Source organism: Pogonomyrmex barbatus, unplaced genomic scaffold (genome assembly GCF_055798465.1).
Source record: "Pogonomyrmex barbatus isolate J1 unplaced genomic scaffold, ASM5579846v1 scaffold7, whole genome shotgun sequence".
Lineage (NCBI taxonomy): Eukaryota > Metazoa > Arthropoda > Insecta > Hymenoptera > Formicidae > Pogonomyrmex > Pogonomyrmex barbatus.
The window spans coordinates 2,459,120-2,477,660 of record NW_028297171.1 but is presented as its reverse complement, the minus strand read 5'-3'; the positions used below and the strand labels follow the sequence as shown (position 1 = coordinate 2,477,660).

The 18,541-nt window shown below is 30.3% G+C and overlaps 2 protein-coding genes, 1 long non-coding RNA gene and 1 pseudogene across 3 annotated transcripts in view; 3 read left to right on the top strand and 1 right to left on the bottom strand.

Annotated features, from left to right (window-relative positions):
* Positions 1 to 1,072: 1,072 nt before the first annotated feature.
* On the bottom strand, positions 1,073 to 2,220 carry LOC148934907 (uncharacterized). Its single transcript, XR_016140802.1, has 2 exons — positions 2,101 to 2,220; positions 1,073 to 2,005 (listed from the first exon to the last, which is right to left on the bottom strand). It is a non-coding gene; the product is annotated as an uncharacterized LOC148934907 (long non-coding RNA).
* Positions 2,134 to 4,744, top strand: LOC105433101 (zinc finger matrin-type protein 2). Its single transcript, XM_089082973.1, has 6 exons — positions 2,134 to 2,335; positions 2,396 to 2,545; positions 2,837 to 3,057; positions 3,709 to 3,782; positions 3,897 to 4,042; positions 4,135 to 4,744. The coding sequence occupies exons 2-6, from the start codon at positions 2,537 to 2,539 to the stop codon at positions 4,276 to 4,278; spliced, it is 594 nt and encodes a 197-aa protein (XP_088939099.1). The 5' UTR covers positions 2,134 to 2,335; positions 2,396 to 2,536; the 3' UTR covers positions 4,279 to 4,744.
* Positions 4,745 to 5,445: 701 nt separating this feature from the next.
* Positions 5,446 to 18,541, top strand: part of LOC112552188 (proton channel OtopLc) — a 39,923-nt gene continuing 26,827 nt past the window's right edge. Inside the window, exon 1 of the mRNA XM_089083615.1 lies at positions 5,446 to 6,841. Within this exon, the coding sequence (XP_088939741.1) occupies positions 6,790 to 6,841 (52 nt within the window). The 5' untranslated portion in view covers positions 5,446 to 6,789. The remainder of the gene's footprint in view (positions 6,842 to 18,541) is intronic.
* Positions 13,312 to 16,596, top strand: LOC148934906 (uncharacterized; annotated as a pseudogene).

Here is an 18,541-nt window from a genome sequence, read left to right as displayed (position 1 = left end):
ACTATGTCACGCTCACTCTTTATACTGTCTTGTACTATTTTACAACCATATATTAGGACCTTAGCAGAATGATTGTCTTATGATCTTAAGATAATATTTTATGACTTAAGTCTTTGTTTTCAGTAACGCACAATATCTAGAATTTTAAAATATATGAAGTATCGCTTGCAAGGAACACGTTTTGACAAATCAAATAAAGTACAAAGGAAGATATTTACACTATACAGGCTGCGTTCCGATATTCACTGCCAGTACTGAAAGTATATAGTTCAGGTATAGTATAGATTTTCACTGAATATCGGAACGCAGTCACACAGAAATTTCGTGAATGCCAGACATGACGATTAAAACTTATTAAATTCATGAAAATAATGAAGCAAGCAATTTCGCGTATAATAGTATAATAATGAAACAATATACTTTACTAAGAGCAAGTAAATTGGAATTTTAATGTCAATACTGATTTTGTTGGTTGTTCAATTCAAACAGCAACCGCGGGTTATTCTCTCTCTCTCTCTCTCTCTCTCTCTCTCTCTGTCTCTCTCTGTCTTTTTATACTGTCAAAAGATTTATGATGTTCTTTTCTTGGATTAGATCACGGGATTATTAAACAGAATAGTGAAATCTGAATAATCATTTTTGATCACGTGATCTAGTTTGACGCTAATAGCGTCGAATGCCAGCATGAAAAGTCAATCTTAGTTATTAAGGTGCCGTATGCGGCGTAACTCGCGTAAGCGTAACTTGCGCTGACCAATCACATCGTTTCACTTGAACATCAGATTTCGCCTAGTTATTTTATGCTGTTTATTGTCAGGCTGGCGCGGAAATCTACAGCGAAACGGAACATGCGAACCAATTACAGCAAAAGCACAAAATGAATGAGTTTTCTTTTGGTACTTTCGCTGTGATTGCTTTGCACGTTTCATTCTGCTGTGTGATTTCCGTGCCATGGAACGCCAGCTTTACGCTGAATCTAATTTTTTGCGTAATACTAGTGAATAATTAGTAGAATAATCAGAGCTTTTTTGCAAAATGAATAAATATCAAATCAGGATAAGTTAAGAAATAGTTTCGAATTAATTTAGCTGTTTATTTAATATCTGTAATAATGTTCTAAAAATTTATATCCAATATATTTCTTACAATATGTCACAATACATATGTTCAATATATTTCTCACAATACAAAATTGGGTTAAAATAAGGTTAAAGTTGTATATTAATAAATCTGTCCATGTTGCTTGCACTTTTTGCATGTAAAATATTTGCTTTCTCTATGTCAAATGCTTAATGTGTATTTATCTTGTTTTAAATGCATGAATTTTTGAAAGTTACAAATAACAAACTTAACTAAGCTTAACGAAAGACGTATATCGTGGTAAGTAGTGTGTGACAATCTGATTTATTTTTACGTGTAATGCATGTTTTGCTTGTTATTGTTCATTTTTCAAAATTATTATTATTATGTATTGCATCAAATATTTAGAAATAAAATGCCAATCATAAAATTAGGAAGGAGATATAATGAAGGAATAATTTATAATATAGAAATTTCTGAAGAGGATGCTATTAAGGCTAACCAAAGTAACGTTATAATGATCTATAATGATTTACATGTAATTTTATTTTGAATAAGTTAAAAAAAATAAATGTCTTATTTTTTGAGATATGTGCAATTACTTGTTCTGAAATATTTTCGTTATCTTCATAAATATAAGATAGTGGTTCTAAAAAAGTCTTAACAACATAAGCTAATATAACTTTTATCTCAGAATTCAGAATCACAGAATATGTTTGTAAACACAATTCCGATTATTTTAACGCTTCAAACCGGTCCACTTGCGTAGTGTTGGTAACATTAGTAGCGCTAATGGACTGTTTTACGGAAGCAAATGAAAGCAAAAACGTCTGAAGCATTTGTAGCACTGAGGGTCTCTTTCACCAATCTTCGGTTAAGCTAACCGATGGTTAACTCGATCATCACTATTATCAATGCCTGGGAACTAAATTTATTATAGATAAGTGTTCTCATAACCTTTATTTGTGTTTTATATTCTTGTGTTTATACTTGTTTGTAATTACAATTTCATCTACCTACCAAGTACCTACAACACGAAAAGAATATTAAAAAACACTTGCACTACTTTCTAAGCATTGAATTACAGTTGGCACTTCTACGGGTTAACCGTCGATTAATTTAATCAAAGATTGGTGAAAGAGGCCCTGAGTAGTCCGCACCCTATAAAGATTTCGCAACACTTCTCTTGGTTAGCCAACATCTAGAAAAAAAATAAGCTAAACTATCACCGTTTGGAATATACCCTAAGTTACATGTTTGTATCCTAATGAAAAGTTTGGGAATACAAACAACACGAACAAACCTTATATTTCAGTAATTTTACATCACACATGAAATGTGACATGACGAAGACGATAAAAATCAGTAAAGATACAAAACATAAGAAGAACAAGGATAGGAGGAGTTTTGTTAACCTCATAAATATTTTATCATTTGTTCAGAAGAAATTGCAAGCATGTCTATGGTAATTATTTATAGTTTTATGCCGCGTAACTATAAATAATATTAAATTTCGAATATTTAGTGTACAATTTACAATGTCTTAATTTCTTAATATTTCTGTAGATCATTTGTACATATTTCCATGGTTTGTTATTGAACAATATATGTAAAAAATAACATTTTGAGATTTTTTAAAGTTTAATTAAGTATTGTCTAGAAATAAAAATACCTTAGGAGATGGAATAGTATTTGGTATTACACTAATATTAGAATTGATATATTAATTATATCATCAAAATATAAACATTTGTAGCGACCTGATGATCATCGGAGAAAATGGAACCGAGAGGAATACGAAAGGATTGCACTTCAAAGATTACAAGATGAGATTGCTGAGGAAGAATTAGGAATTCCCAAGCAACCAGCAGTTAAAAGAGAATTGCTAAAGCAACGAGATTATAAAGTTGATCTTGAATCTAAATTAGGAAAGAGTGTTGTCATTAATAAAAATACTCCATCATCACAAACTGGAGGGTAAAATTCAAAATATTTTCAAATATTTTCTTTTAAATATTTAACATGCAATAATTATATAATTATGCAGTTTTAATAGATAATATTTAATTATATATAAAAAAAATAGTAAAAAATAGTATAAACAAATAGTGAATTGATCAGATTAGAGATATTAGGATTTGATGTTAGATATTAGGAAAAATTGAATTTATATGATTTAATTTTTTTAGCGTGTAATTTAATTTTATCTATTTGATCTATGAATTATTATTAATTTTATCTATTTGATGAATTTATCTTTTATCTATTCCAAGTTGTTTTAATTTTGTTAATGTTTTAGAGAATGAAGTTTAATCAGTTAACGATTAAAGCCTACTTATTTTTATATATTATACAGATTGAAAAAGTAGACATTACAACATAAACAAACTAACACAATGTAAAGCAGAAAACAAATATAAATATGAATATAAACACGAATAGAGTTATAAATGAATTGAATTGGAAGTCATCCAAAGCCATAAGGCATGGATTAAGAATAATAAATAATTGTATAAGTAATTAGATTATATGATTAGATGATTAGATTATATAATAAAATTATGTTGTATTCTGTACTTGCACAATATCTTTGATTATTAATAACATGTCATATTTCTGTTTATTTAGGTACTACTGCAATGTTTGCGATTGTGTTGTTAAAGATTCGATCAATTTCTTGGATCATATTAATGGAACAAAACGTAAATAAAAAAATATTTTATAAAATAATTAATTAAATTATAATAATTTATAAATATAATTAAAATTACAATATTCTTATTTTAATTATGTTCTAAATATTTAATCATTGTTAGATCAACGTAATTTGGGCATGTCCATGAAGATAGAACGATCCACGTTGGAACAGGTTAAGGCAAGATTTGCACAAAACAAGAAAAAACTTGAAGAAAAAAAGAAAGATTATGATTTAGAACAGAGAGTGAAGGAACTGAAGGAAGAGGTTTGTTTCTGTCTGCAAAAGCATCTGTTTTAAATATTTTTTTATTCATTATGCAATTCCTTAAAATAAATTACTTCTTGTGCTATCTGTAGGAAGAAAAAATCAAAGAATATAGGAAAGAAAAACGAAAGGACAAGAAAAGAAAAATTGAGGAATTGGCCGAGGATGATGCAGGACCCTCTGATGAGATGGCCGCAATCATGGGATTTTCTGGTTTCGGCTCGAAAAAAAAGTGACAAACTACTTCTGGCGTGAACAATCTTTATTACTTTGAGGAAGATCGCTCGATATGATTTGGAGACAAGTGGAAATGAGTAAATAGCGAATAGTCTTGATTTCGCTGTTTGAAATTTAAAAAAATGACTTGTACATTTGTGATATAATTTTTCATTTTTCCATCACTTTTACAAAAGTTCTATGTTTGAGATATGCGAGGGGAAGGAAAATATCAATTATAAATCCGACCAAGCCCAATACATCGTATGAGCTTAAATTAAGTATTTTAACTAAGGTTAATTAATATTAATTAAAATTATTTGGATACAAATTCGTAATACAAATATTTTAAGCATATCTTGAAAATTGTATGATATCTTTGACGAACTCCTTTACTGTGAAAGTACAGGATTTTATGTTTGTAGTGAATGAAAATGCGTGTGTGTTATCCATGTATTAATAAAATTCATGAATTAATCTAAACAAGATTTAATATGCTACACTCATGAAATATTAAATTTAAGAGGAATTTAATTAAGCCAAGGAAAATTTCATAAGTTTTTTAAATAACTAATCCAATTATATAATAAAATAAAAACAGTATATATATATATATATATATATATATATATATATATAATAATTATTAGGAATTATTTTCTTCGTAAATATAGAAATTATACTTTTTTTACATACAATTTTTTTCTCTTTTATATCAATCATGAACATCATTATTTTTACCAATGTAAAATATTTTTTCTTTTGATTTAACATACCTTTTATCTTTTTCTAGTTCTAAGAATTAGAAAAAGATAAAAAATAAATTAAAGCTATTCTACATTGATAAAAATGAATGAAACTTAAGACTATTAATTATACAGCAAGGCTATATATTATTATAATTATAAAATTATAATATATTTCATATGTATTATAATCGTCAGTCTTGTCGGGAAGCACAAAGATATACAAGTCCCGTAGAACGAAAGTGGTAAAATCTTTTTCTTCTTTCTTGAGTGTATTTCTTTTCCGCGGATTCTTTCTCTCTCCTCTCTCAGGAGGTCCTCTCGCGAGCGAGGAAGGAGGGAGGAAATCTCGACTCTCGTCTCCCACCTCGCGGAGGATTAGGATCTCCTTCTACAGCGGGGCCTGGTGCCGGGGGCCAGATTCTAAGGTCGGAGCGACGGCACAGTGCCGGTTGATGTGTAGCCGACGCAGCTCTCTTCACGCGACGGCTCTCTCGCAGCAGCCAGCAAGTTGTCAACCCGTTATTGGAAAGTCCGCGGAAGCCGCGCGTGTCGGAGTCGCGCGTCGTGTCTTAAGTTGCTCGCACGTGGCTCATGTGAAGTAACGTGACGTGACGCGCGAACCGCCACACGTGCCACCGTGGAAGTCATATATCTTGCCTTCGCCTTCGACGACAATTTCACATCTTCTACAAATCGGATTCAAGACTGGTGAAAACACGCATCCTTGGGAGAGAATCAGTGAAAAAGTTTTGTCTAATCTTCGAGATTAAAAACGAGTGTTGTACTGTTTTTTGAGGAGAGAATATTAAGAGGAATACTTGCGGAGAGAAGAACAAGGAAGAATTTCTTCGAGTGCGATTTAGCGATCGTATTTTTAGGAACAAGTGACAAGACAAATTGTCAAGGAATAGTTTCTATATAATGAACAAGTAAGAACACTATACACTTCAATTGAAGTGTTCTGACGAGTCCTGAGTCGAATCAAGTCATTAATTTCCTGAAGAAAAAACAAGTCGCAAAATAACTCTTATCTAGGAGAAAATTGGAATAATTTCATTGAGAGTTGTATAATTTCTTTTTAAGGGAGAATTTTTGAAGAATGGTATCTGTGAATGAAACAAGAATTAATTGCTGAAGCATAAATCCAGAATAATCAGCAGAAATCCAGAATAATCATCCTCCCACGGAAAGTTCGAAATATTGATTTAGAAGAAAGAACGAATAAAAAATATTACATAAAATAAAAGAAAACAAAACTTTCAAATCGAAAGAAACTTTAATGTTAATTATTTCATTTTATGAGTTTCACATAAATTTCCATGTTCTAGATCAAATTTTTAACAACTATCTTCATAATTAGCAGCAGTAAATTTTTTTAAGTATTCAAAAAGGACATTTTTATTATCCTTATGAGGAGATTTTAACATTGGAAAATTCTATTAATTACCGCCATCATTGCTGTCTTACAAATGAATCTCGAATAAATTCAAGTAGTTCTTCGAAAGGAAGCATCGATTGTTCCTTTCAACATCTACGAAGGGTGTCCTACATTTATCTCCTCACAATATCACGTAATTAAGTATATTGATTAGTGCCGACTAATGTACGCTCGCGAAAAATGCGACAGGCAGTCACGGCGAGTCCAGTGGACTTGACACGGAACTCGACGGATTGATGAACATCGACAGCGGATTTTACGAGCGTCTCGATCACGGTTCGCGAGCACCGTAGCGCGGCGGCATTCGTTTCAAGTTGAAGAGCAAGACATCAAGGAGGACAACGATGTCGCGCACTCTGCAGCCGATCGAGGAATCCAATCCTGGCAAGTCGTCGGGTAAGAGTCTATTTTAATAAATAATTAAGAAATTATCACTAATTAACGACGATTAACGACGATTTTTCGCAAAAAACTATATTAAGAAATTCAATATCTAACACAAAGCAGGGATCAAATCACAATATTAGGCCGCTCCTCGCCCTGATGAAGTGAACCGCAATCTTCACTGAAACGTTGGCATTTAGCAATGTATAATGACAAATGGATAATACCCGTAAACATATTAACTTTTTTAAATATTAAATATTATTTTATAGGCTGATTTATTAGGGAAAGAATTAAATTGAATTTCTTTGTATAACGAACAAGTAAATTAATCAATAAAATCAGATTTATTCATAAAATTCATTCGTTCATGCATATAAAAAAGAAATTAAAATAAAGTAGAACGATCAAAATGGATTTCTGAAAAAAATTCGAATTTTTTTCTCTTCTTTCTCGCGAGATATAATTTCAAAACTTAAAATATCCAATGTTTCTTTCACTTTTCAAACGCGTTAAGTCTAAATCCTTTGATAAAGCGCGTGATAAGTTTTTTTATTCTGAAACAACAGCCGCTTTCCCTTTTCTTTTCCACGGAAGTGAAAAGGATCGGACACGCACCGTGTTGTTATCTCTGTTATACGGAGCCTGCCCACGGCTCTTGCTTCCAACTTTTATTTTCGAAACAGCCCGCGATCGCTCGTGCGTGATCGAACGCTATCGCTTAAGAGAATCCGACGAAACGGACTGCGAACATTCTGTCGGCAGAAATTTCCGCTTCACGACACCCACGTTCGGTCAACGAGATTTGAAAAAATCGGGAACGATCGTAAACAGAAGCGGGAATTTTATGATATTTATGATATTTGATACGAGCAAAGTTCAATTAAATTAAGAACTATATTATTGATTATAATTAAAACCCATCAAAATTATTTCGCGTAAATTAATGTACAAATTTCAGTAAAAAAAAAAAAATAAAATAAAATAAAATCTCTTTTATCTTATAAGTTAAAAATTTGTATCTTAAGTCTAAGACTATAAAAATATGAAATTAACTATAACACTGGCATACGGATATATATATAACATATATATATAAAACAAAAGCAATTGATAATTTCTTACATGACTTAGTCTTATATGATTTAGTAATATAGTATAATTATGTGACATATTTACTATGTGATATATGCCGTATCATTCGTATTATCGTTTACTATGTATAATTGTATAATAAATGCAAAAATTAATGGTTTTATTCCGCTGTAAATTAATTAAATTAATAATGTGAATGTTAAAATTTTAGATTTTACATTGATAATATATTGTGTCGATACAGAATTTTTGTTCGAAATATCAAAATAGACAATTGTTTTCTTATTAGTTTCGCATAATAATCATTTAAAGTATGAATCACGCCGCAGCGTAGCGTGGCAATTAAATCAAGCGATATTCCGAAAAACTTTAATTCGTTATGGCGCGATTAATCATTAAATCTTCTCTCGGCAAAATGTAACGCCCGCTGATAGTTATTAGTTACGAATTACGATCTACTTTCACAATTAATGCCAGCTAAACGTACATGTTCGTTGGCCGCTTGTGCACTCGGCCAAGTATTGCCGCCGTAACAGGTGGAACGTGAAAACTAACGGCTGTCGGAAAGATTGAAGAAATGGTTGATCTATTTGCGTCAATTATTTGCTACTGTACGTCAAAGTGTTCCAATTCCTCAACGGCAGACTTTCCCCACTATGGTTGTGCGAATATAAAAAAATTATTTTGTTAATAAATCATCTATCCTAAGAATAAAACTGGATAGAATTTACTTACCTTATGTAAGGCTAAAATGAGATGTAAATCACATTAAATTGCACAAATTGATTTTGTTTTCTACTGAATAAAGAATAAAATGGTATGAAATAATTTACTTTTCCATCACAGAATAGAACAAAGGTAAAATTGAAGTGTTAAAAACATGAAAGTAGCGTTTTATATAATATTACTGAATGATCTCTATATCTCTAAAGGATTGTAGCGACTTCGTAACGTACATCTTGAAAGAGTTAGATTGAGCTTAGATATCTTACTTACGCCTAATATGTGTCTCGTTTTGCATAATTATACTGAAAAGACGTGTGTAATTACATGGTTGTCGTGCTAGAAATGAGGAGAATATGAGGAGATAAGATAATGTGCTATCTATTGCAAATGAACATCTCGCTTGCGATAATTATATGGAAGGTTTAATTATTTGAATCGTTGAACTCCGCGAACTAAAGTTTTATCAGCTGAAATAATTAATACAATAGAAAATATTTAATAAAAGCTTCCGATTTCTTTAAATTATATTTAAAAACAGTTAAAATAGTTATATGATTATTATAAATAGTTATAAGATTATTTGGTGCTTTATTTATTAATAAGTTAATTTATTTTATAAAATTTGATTTCTTTTTATGATATAAGACTGAAAAAAAAGTTGAATTTTATAATATAAGATAAACTCGGGTTTTCAAATCAATTGTTTGATTGTAAATTTTATTAGTAACTGTTTATAAATATATAAACTCAACATTCTTTTACAATACTCGTTTAATTCGGAAAAATCCGATTTGGAAACAAAATCTAAAATCAGCTTAAATTTAATTAATCCTTATAATACAACATAAAAACGACACCTTAGCGGGGATATTTCGAGTTCAACCACTATTCCATCTATTTAAAGTGGTTCAAATTTCTATAAAAATTTATGAATTTATCTTCAAGTTCATAAAAATATGTTTGTATTTTATTTTAAAAAAAGATAAAATATATAATTTAACAATATAACTTAATTAATCAAAAATTGGATATAAATTGATTTAAAAAAGTTTAACTTTTTATCATAAATGCATATATATATATATATATATATATATATATGTAATCCGATATTGTTTTGCTTGCTCATACGATTCATCTCAATTCTGCTCTCCAAATCACTTTCTTCTCAAATTAATGATTTTCTTTTGAGGAAAATACTTTTTAAATAAAAACAAACATTCAGATATTAATTTAAAATGAAAATAGAATACTTATATAATAATAATTTTTGCCAAATTTTTATTTTTCACAAAAAGCCGATACAGACGGAGGTGTCTAGAGTCCGACACAGAAACGAGTTTGGTGTTGTTTGCGAGGAAACTGATGATTTCGATCGCCCTACCACATCAAGATCTCCACTATAAAGATTTTTTTATGAGGAAATAAGGAGTGGAGGACATTTGGAAGTTACGAGAAACTTCCGTAGATAGAAATTGATCGGATTCGAAATATCCCCATTTGTATGGAAAGGTTAATGGTCGACAGTAATTTCAAATGTTTTTGAGTTGTCATTATTATACTAAAAAAAAAATAAAATCAATCTCATTATGAAAGAAAATTATCAATACCGTAATTTTGTGAGAAAACAAGGTGTGAAGTCACTTCTCGTAACATTCTCTTTTTTATTCTGTATAAAAATGTAGAGCAAATCTGGAAAATTTTATCTTTTGGCGTCAAACAATCTTTTTAGCTTTGTAGCCGCTTTCAGTCACATTCACGAAACCCCTTTCAAAAATGGATCCGGTGATCACGCAGTTGATGAACTTATTTGATAGAGCTCACATATATATTTTAGTTGAGCTTTTACCGGAATGTAGTTCTATGGAGAGAAATTTGCATCTGAAAGATCCAAAGATCTGAAAGACGTGCGAGCCGGCAAACGATTAAGGCCGAGTTTTGTAAAAATCGTTATAAAGCAAGAGACTTCCTCTTTTCATAGCAAGAATAAATTTTCGATCATCGAAGAAATTTTCCATCATCGAAATTACTTCGACATTAAGGTGAAACTGCGAACTATGAAATTGAGAGATCTCACAATGAAAGGAGTTTAAATGAAATTACTTCAATGGATATAAACAAGTTTTAGTAAATTTCTTTGACAAATAAATCTTTAAATTTTTCTAATATTTAAATACAAAACATTATCTTTTTTTTTATTCTTTAGAAAAGTTTTACATCATAAGATTTTGAAGAAATATTTTAAAATTCAGATTTTTCTAAAGAATGAGATCAAAAAGGGGAGTATTAGAAATATTTAAAGAATTATTTGTCAAAGAAATTCATTATATTTCATTTATCTATTAAATATATTTATGTATTCTTATACATAATACATTTCTTATACATAATACATTCTCATACGCGCGCGCGCGCGTGCACACGCGCCACCCCACCCCCCCCCCCCACACACACACACACACACACACACACATCTTTAGATAGCTCTCAAAATATTTCTTCATATTATTTTATGGTGCGAAACACACGCGCGCGCGCGCGCTTTCACGGGGTGTGTGTGTGTGTGTGTGTGTGTGTGTGTGTGTGTAATGTGTGTGCAATGTATGTGCATGTGTGTATGTTTTACATTATAACATAATATGAAGAAATATTTTTTTAAGCGAATTATTTTTTTCAATTATTTAATCAAATGTACATTAATTATATATTAAATTCTTTTAAGTCATGTATCTAACATTGAAGATGACCTGATTATAAAATTGAAAGGTTTGTTTTATTTTTATTTATGCTGAGTATTGTTTAATTTATTTAATATTATAATCGATTTGACAAATGAGACCGTTGTATTTCTACATGCTCCTTCTATATCTATTGTTTTTTAAAGAGATATTTTTGAAGAAATATTTTTAAATTAGATTTTTTTGTATATTTTGTGTGCGTATACACACACACACACACACACACACACACACACAAACTATATATATATATATATATATATATATATATATATATATATATAGTTATATATATATATATATATAGAGTAATATTTATATTAGTAACATTTATAAGTAACATTTATATTAAAAAAATTATATTTTTCTATGAAAGTTATTAAAAACTAAAAAATTTTGCTATTGCTATATATACAATAAAAAGAGTAAAACTGATATTTTTTGAAAAATTTGATTTTTAATGTCGATAATGGCAATAGCAAAATTTTTTAGCTTTTAATAACTTTCATAGAAAAATATAATTTTTTAAATATAAATGTTACTTACGGTTCATTTAGTGCAGAATTCAGATAAAAAAAGATTAGAAGATAAATGCGTGTCATCATTAACAATTATTAATGCAGTAACAAAGAAGATTCTGAAGTACTAGCTTCCGGCGATATTAGCTTGGCGATGTGAATTGTCCGTCCAACGTTGTGATACTATTCGGTGCTCTTGACCCGGTATTATTATCACACAATCGACTATCATTTTTATGATCTACATGGTAATGAAGGATGTACTAAAATTGATGAACTCAATAACAAACTCGGACATAAATTGTTGTTTTGATGATCCCTTCTTTTCTTCTTCTTTTAGCATGCGTCGCTTGCTAGTATAATTTTTCTCACATGTCTAAAAATTTAGTTCTCATTCGCTAAAAATATCGTAGATCTATTAGTAATCATTGAAACGCATTATTGCGAACTTTAATCTAAATATAGTTTTATATCTTTAAATAAAAATAATATGTTTAAAATGTATTTAATGTATTTGAAAAGATTTTCTTATCTGACGTTGCGTAAAAGTCATCAATTTTTTAAAATAAGAAAAGATCTAATATTTCCTTGTTCCTCTTTTTCCGCTTTTATTTATAATATCCATAGCAGAAAATTTTTTTTTATAAATAAAAATATGCTTTCCTTTCAATTATTGTACTTCTTTAAATATTATAAAAATATTTCAAAGTTAGCGTGGTTTGAACAGACGAAAAATTACAATAAATCGACAAATATTCCTTTAGTCACTTTTCTAATTATCGAAAGATCAAGGCATGTATGATCATCTTGTAATTAAAATTTATATGGAGTATTTATATATATTGTATGAAAATTCAGAAAAAAATTTTTTCGGTTGAAATATTTAAAGAGATTGTTCAAAGAGAGATTGTTCAATAAATCCAAATACAAAAGCGGCGGCATATGACTCTTTATACTCTGCCATTAAGTTAATCATAACGCTTGAATCATCGTTTTAACGCGACACGGCACTTGTAATTTCTCACGCGCGCGCACGCTTAGTGCTTTAATACATATACTTTGAGTTTGTTACGATCGTGCATTAAACTCTCATAGCGGATCTTGAATGATCCAAGGATTATACGGAAGTACGGCCATTTCGCCGAATGACGATGATTATCGGCTGGAGAACACCTCGACCCGGCGATAAACGGCACTAAGTGGGATCATGCCCGTCTATTTTCCCCCGTGTGTCCTCCGCGCGAAAAAATGTCAACGTGCTGTGTCGCCGATGCATTTATGCACAGAGGATAGCCGGGAAATCTAACGGTCGACTATTATCCATAATCTTGTGGTTCGACGGTTGATCGATTATCTCGTGCACCAATTACCATGTGCGCGCGAGCGAGACAATGCCCCGGGGGAAATGATTGGGAAAAAGTATCTGACAGCTGGCAATAATGTCGATTTTTTTAAAAAAATTGTGACACGGTGTTTTGCACTTGGTACATTAGTAAATTACATTTTGTTGGTACTATGTGTTTTGAAATAAAACACATTCTTTTGTTCTTCTTCTCTTTAAGAATGTATTACATTTGTTTTTCTAATTTTTATATTTACGATAAAAAAATTATGAAGAATTCTGAATTGCATTAAAAATAATACAAAAAAGTTTAGACTCGGTGGTTTAGAATCCGGCTCAAAAAGTTTAAATAAATAAAAGTTTAAATAAAAAAATGCTCTAATGGAAATGTAATTAAGAAATAATAATAAAAATCTCAATTTTTTTAAATAAATATTTTAAGTATTCAAAATTATTTATGAGATTAATTATTCTCTAAGTAAAAATTGAATTTTTATTTACAAAACAACTAATCTCTCACAATAAAACTTCATATAAGTAATCCTGAATACTTAAAATATTTATATAAATAAATTGATATTTTTGTCATTATTTTTTAATTACATTTTTACTAAAACACCATTTTACTTTATATTTAAATAATTTTTTATTTAAAGGTTCTGCTATAAAATTTTGTGTAATACTTTTAAATGAGATCTAAAATTAGCTATAATTTTTTTAGAATTTTTTTATTGTAAATAAAAATAAGTGTAATATATTCTTAAATAAATGAAAGAGATCTCTCGATATAATAGCAAAATTTTGTGTAAGAGATTTAATTGTTGCCGTTTTTTCATGTTGCATTTTCATTTTGTGTTGTGAGGGTAGCTCGACACAAGACACAAAGATCATTTTAAAACTCTTGTTCACTTATCATTATTATCTCAGATTATGATGTCAGAAGCGAGAAAATATACAAAAATTTTTGCAATATATATTAAAATAGAATCATATTTCAACAAAGCAACATTTACTTTAATCAATAAAAGCAATTTATAAGATATACTGAAAACTTGTCTTTTGTTTCATTAATTAATAAATAATTATATATTTGGAAAGTAATTATGCATAACCAAAAACGAAATAAGCTAAGTTCACAGCTAATTCAAATTAATAATATATGGAAGTAAAAAAATATTATTTAATTCCTCCCCCTAAAAATAAAAAAAAAACAGATTTTCGATATATTTTATAAATCTTATTAATTGTAAATGTTTCATTGAAAAATATTTCTATTTAAATATATTTTGAAAGAATTTTTATTGTATGTTTTCTCGCTTCTGACATCACAATCTGAAATATAATAGTGACTACTAAGTGGTGAGTAAACAAGAACCTTAAGGGGTAACATCATCTTGATGATCGATTTCAAAAAATCGATTTTTTTGCGCTAAAAAGGTTTCCTTAGGATCTTAAAAATAAGATACGATTGATTCTATATGTGAAAGGAATTCTTTTCCCTTCTTTTTTTGAACTTTTCTGTAGCACCTTCGGCGCTTCGAATGAGTACGCAGCGCCGAAGGAGCAGATATATGTTTTGGAGCTCTTTATGTTTTCAATTACCTGACAAGTTGTAAGAAATTTAAAGAAAAAATTGGCAAGTTATAAGAAATTTAAAAAAGACAAAGAAAGGACTTGGCGGAAAAGGAAAATTAACGAGCAAGCTTATTGATGAATTGTCTCTCTATTATGGATTAGCCATTCGTCGAAATAATGATTCTGTTGAGAAAATACGAAATGACATCTGGGCAACGCTATACCATAAAATTTCGACAGACGAAAAGTCGCAGCACGATAAGTGCCTGAGCGGCCCAGGTACATGGTGCTCTTGGCAAAAAGCAAAAAGGCAAAAGCTTGCAATACCTTAAATTTATATACACATAATCCGGCTATGTCTGATGAAATTTTCAACGCAATTAACTCTGTGTACGAAGATTTAATTAACGATGATCTTCTTAATCGTTGTTTAGGAAGATACAGACAGAACAGCAATGAAAGCTTTAATGTCATTGTTTGGTCCATTGTGCCAAAAGCTTATTCAAAAAATGGGAAAAAATATTGGATATTGCAGCGTTCATCGTTTGTACTTACAATGATGGGATAAACAGTTTAATACAAATTATGCAAATATTAGGACTCAAAATAGGTATTAACTGCTTTAAATTCTGAGAAGGCGGACGAACAATATATATAACGATCGAAGCGCTCGTTGATGGAGATGAAAAGAAGCTCAATTTATGCCCAAATCATCAAAAAAAGAAGAAAATAAACAAAATTCTCCTCTTGAAGGACAACTGTATGGAGCAGGAATAGTATATTAGAGGTAAATTTAAATTTACCATTTTTATAAACAAAAAAAGTTACTTAAAACTTTAAATGCATTTTTCTCAAAACGACTTTTTTCCGAACTAGCGGACATATAACTTAAACAAATATCAATCGATTAACTTAAAATTTGATATGCATCTTCAAAAATATATATCTCATAGGGAATCACGTAGAGATTTTTCGATTAATTAAAAACTTTTCTTTTTATGAACAAAAATCACGATTTTTTTCCATTAAAATTGAACATTTTTTGAAAAATCTTCACTATTTTCACAAAAATCAAAATTTCGAAAATTTCCTACGTAGTTCCCTGGCAAATTTAATGTAGTTTTCAAAAATGTTTTTGTTTTTCTTCTAGTTAAAAATTTGTAGCTGTTCGCTAGTACAGCTCGACCTTTCAATTTTGGCGATATGTTTATAGATTTCTGGACATCATTAAAAAAAAATAAAAAATGTTTTCAATTTTAGATTTTAAAATGTATATAATAAAGGGCAAACAGTGAATTATTGTTTACTCTATTTATTTTCACACAAAAGATCCTCAAAATTTAGGCCCGTCAAGGTGATGTTAGCCCTTAATAGTTCGCATATATATAATAATGGACAATTGATGGAATAGCAACACTTTAATTTGTGATCGGTTTCAGCATGTATTAAATATCCAATAGAAGAATTGGTTTTATGGAGATAACTAGCAGAGGAATTCTTTAATTGAACATTTGCTGTAAAACCCATAAAAAATAAAAATGTTGCAACTATTTTGTCCATCACTGTAGTTGTTATTATAAATAAGAAGATTACAAATTATGTAAAAATATTTTATTTTGTTTAAAATACTTTCTTTAAAATAATTTTCTTTAAAATATTTTGTGACCAATTAAATATCAAAGATGTATGATTATGTAAGTAATTTTTTTCATGTCATGCAACAGCTACTCATAATATAATATATTATAAATATATATAAATTCCCGATTACAATATCACATGCCTCAGTGGTTGAAAGAAAACAATAAGATACCTGCCCGGTAAGCAGGAGATCCAAGTTCGATTGGTTTATCGTAAAAATAATATTTACGAATTTTCACGACTGGTTCGTAGCCGGACCCTCGCCGTGACGCACACTTTTCTTTCTTACTTCGAGCGGGGGTTCGAGCCGTCTCTTCGTCCGCTGAAGCAAGTGGTAATATTTATCTTAATAACGAGTTTAAAACAACACGTTAAATAATATAATTATACTATACAATTACAATATACATGTATGTATACACTCGAATTTTCCGACACACACACACACACATATATCTTTTTTGTTACTATTAATATTTCAAGATCAGATAGGATAATTAATTAATTATTAAATGAATAATTCATACACGCAATTTTTATTATATTATTAGATACAGGATTGGGAAAGTTACCTTGTAAATGTAAATGTAACTAATTACAGTTATAGTTCTTTCCTTTCAAAAAATAACTTGTTACCGTTATAAGTTACCGATTTTAAAAAATAACATGTTACAGTTGTTACGTCTAGTCCGGAGTAAATTGAAAATTGAGAATTAAGAATTAAAGTTTGCGAACGGGCTGGGCCCCGTTAATTTACGAAGGACTGGGCTTGGAAGGACGCGAACAGCTGCTCTCTCTCGAAGACCAAGCGTGGAAACGTGATCCCTCGAGTACGAGCGCACTGATAAGTCTCAGCATACGAGAATGCTATGACGCTATTCCACAGCATGCGCTAGTCGGTCATTTTCTGGTCAAGAAACTTAATTCCTTAATTACCAGAGATAGATCTCGTGCGATCTCGTGGGATGGGGAGAATGAGACGAGGGATTTTACGAGAAATAAAGAGAAATTAAAATTAAATTAAATGTTTAATATGGTTAATGTTGTACATGTTTCCTTTTTGAGAAGCAAGAGAAATAATGTGGGCGAGTAGTATCCATGTATATTATCGCGGGTGTTACAATCGTTCGGCGGCCATCGGGTAGGATTTTTAGAGAGAGGGTGAGTGTAAGAGTATATTAAGCGATGATCCTACCCGGTAATATATTACAAAATATGTTCGGGAATAAACTTAAATTAATAAAAATGAAAATATGACATTATTCGATTGACGTGTGTGTGTGTGTGTGTGTGTGTGTGTGTGTGTGTGTGTGTGTGTGTGTGTGTGTGTGTGTATGTGTGTAATGGAAAATTAAGGAGAAGAGTAGGTCTGAATTTTATCTGGAAGAGGGATTGAGAGATCAAATAATTTAGGAAAATCTATGCAAAATTTGCAAACAGAGTTTTCCCTTATTGGAGAATAAAAGACCGGGGATAGAGCTTCGAAGTCGATGATAAGTTTAGGGTCAAATGCATCGTCGTTTTAATAAACGGTCAGATTGTCGAATTTTAGAAGGCGGCCCAAATAAGAAGGGAGGGTGTGCGTCACGGCAGGGCTTGACCACGAACCAGTCGTGAAATCTCGTAATTATTTTGCGAAAAAATACCACTCAGCGAAGAATCGAACCTAGATCTCCTGCTTACCGGGCAGGCATCTTATCCCTTCGACTACCGAGGCATGTGATGATATTTGTATAATAAAACGCAAATAACATATTTAGAATAACACATCAACAATACAATATATATATATATATATATATATATATATATATTACAACTGATATATATATATATATATATTACAACTGATTGATTCACTACGGGGAGAATGAAAAAATAAAGTAAGAGAAATTTCGCACGTAGTAAAGATAGGACAAGAAAACTAGAAAAAATTGAGACAGAGAAATGCGTGGATAACAAGTTCGAGAGCCTTCGAGGGCTTTCAATGAAATTCGGACGTTCCAAGTAGTCCGCACTGATATAAGAGAGGGAGAGAAAGATAGGTAAGAGCAACCGGGAGCTTTCGAAGGGTCTT

Bases quoted from the DNA above. Each gene is read 5' to 3' on its own strand.
- LOC105433101 (XM_089082973.1), top strand. The intron at 3,058-3,708 runs GTAAAATTCAAA...CTGTTTATTTAG, and splicing joins CCATCATCACAAACTGGAGG to GTACTACTGCAATGTTTGCG. The intron at 4,043-4,134 runs GTTTGTTTCTGT...TGCTATCTGTAG, and splicing joins TGAAGGAACTGAAGGAAGAG to GAAGAAAAAATCAAAGAATA.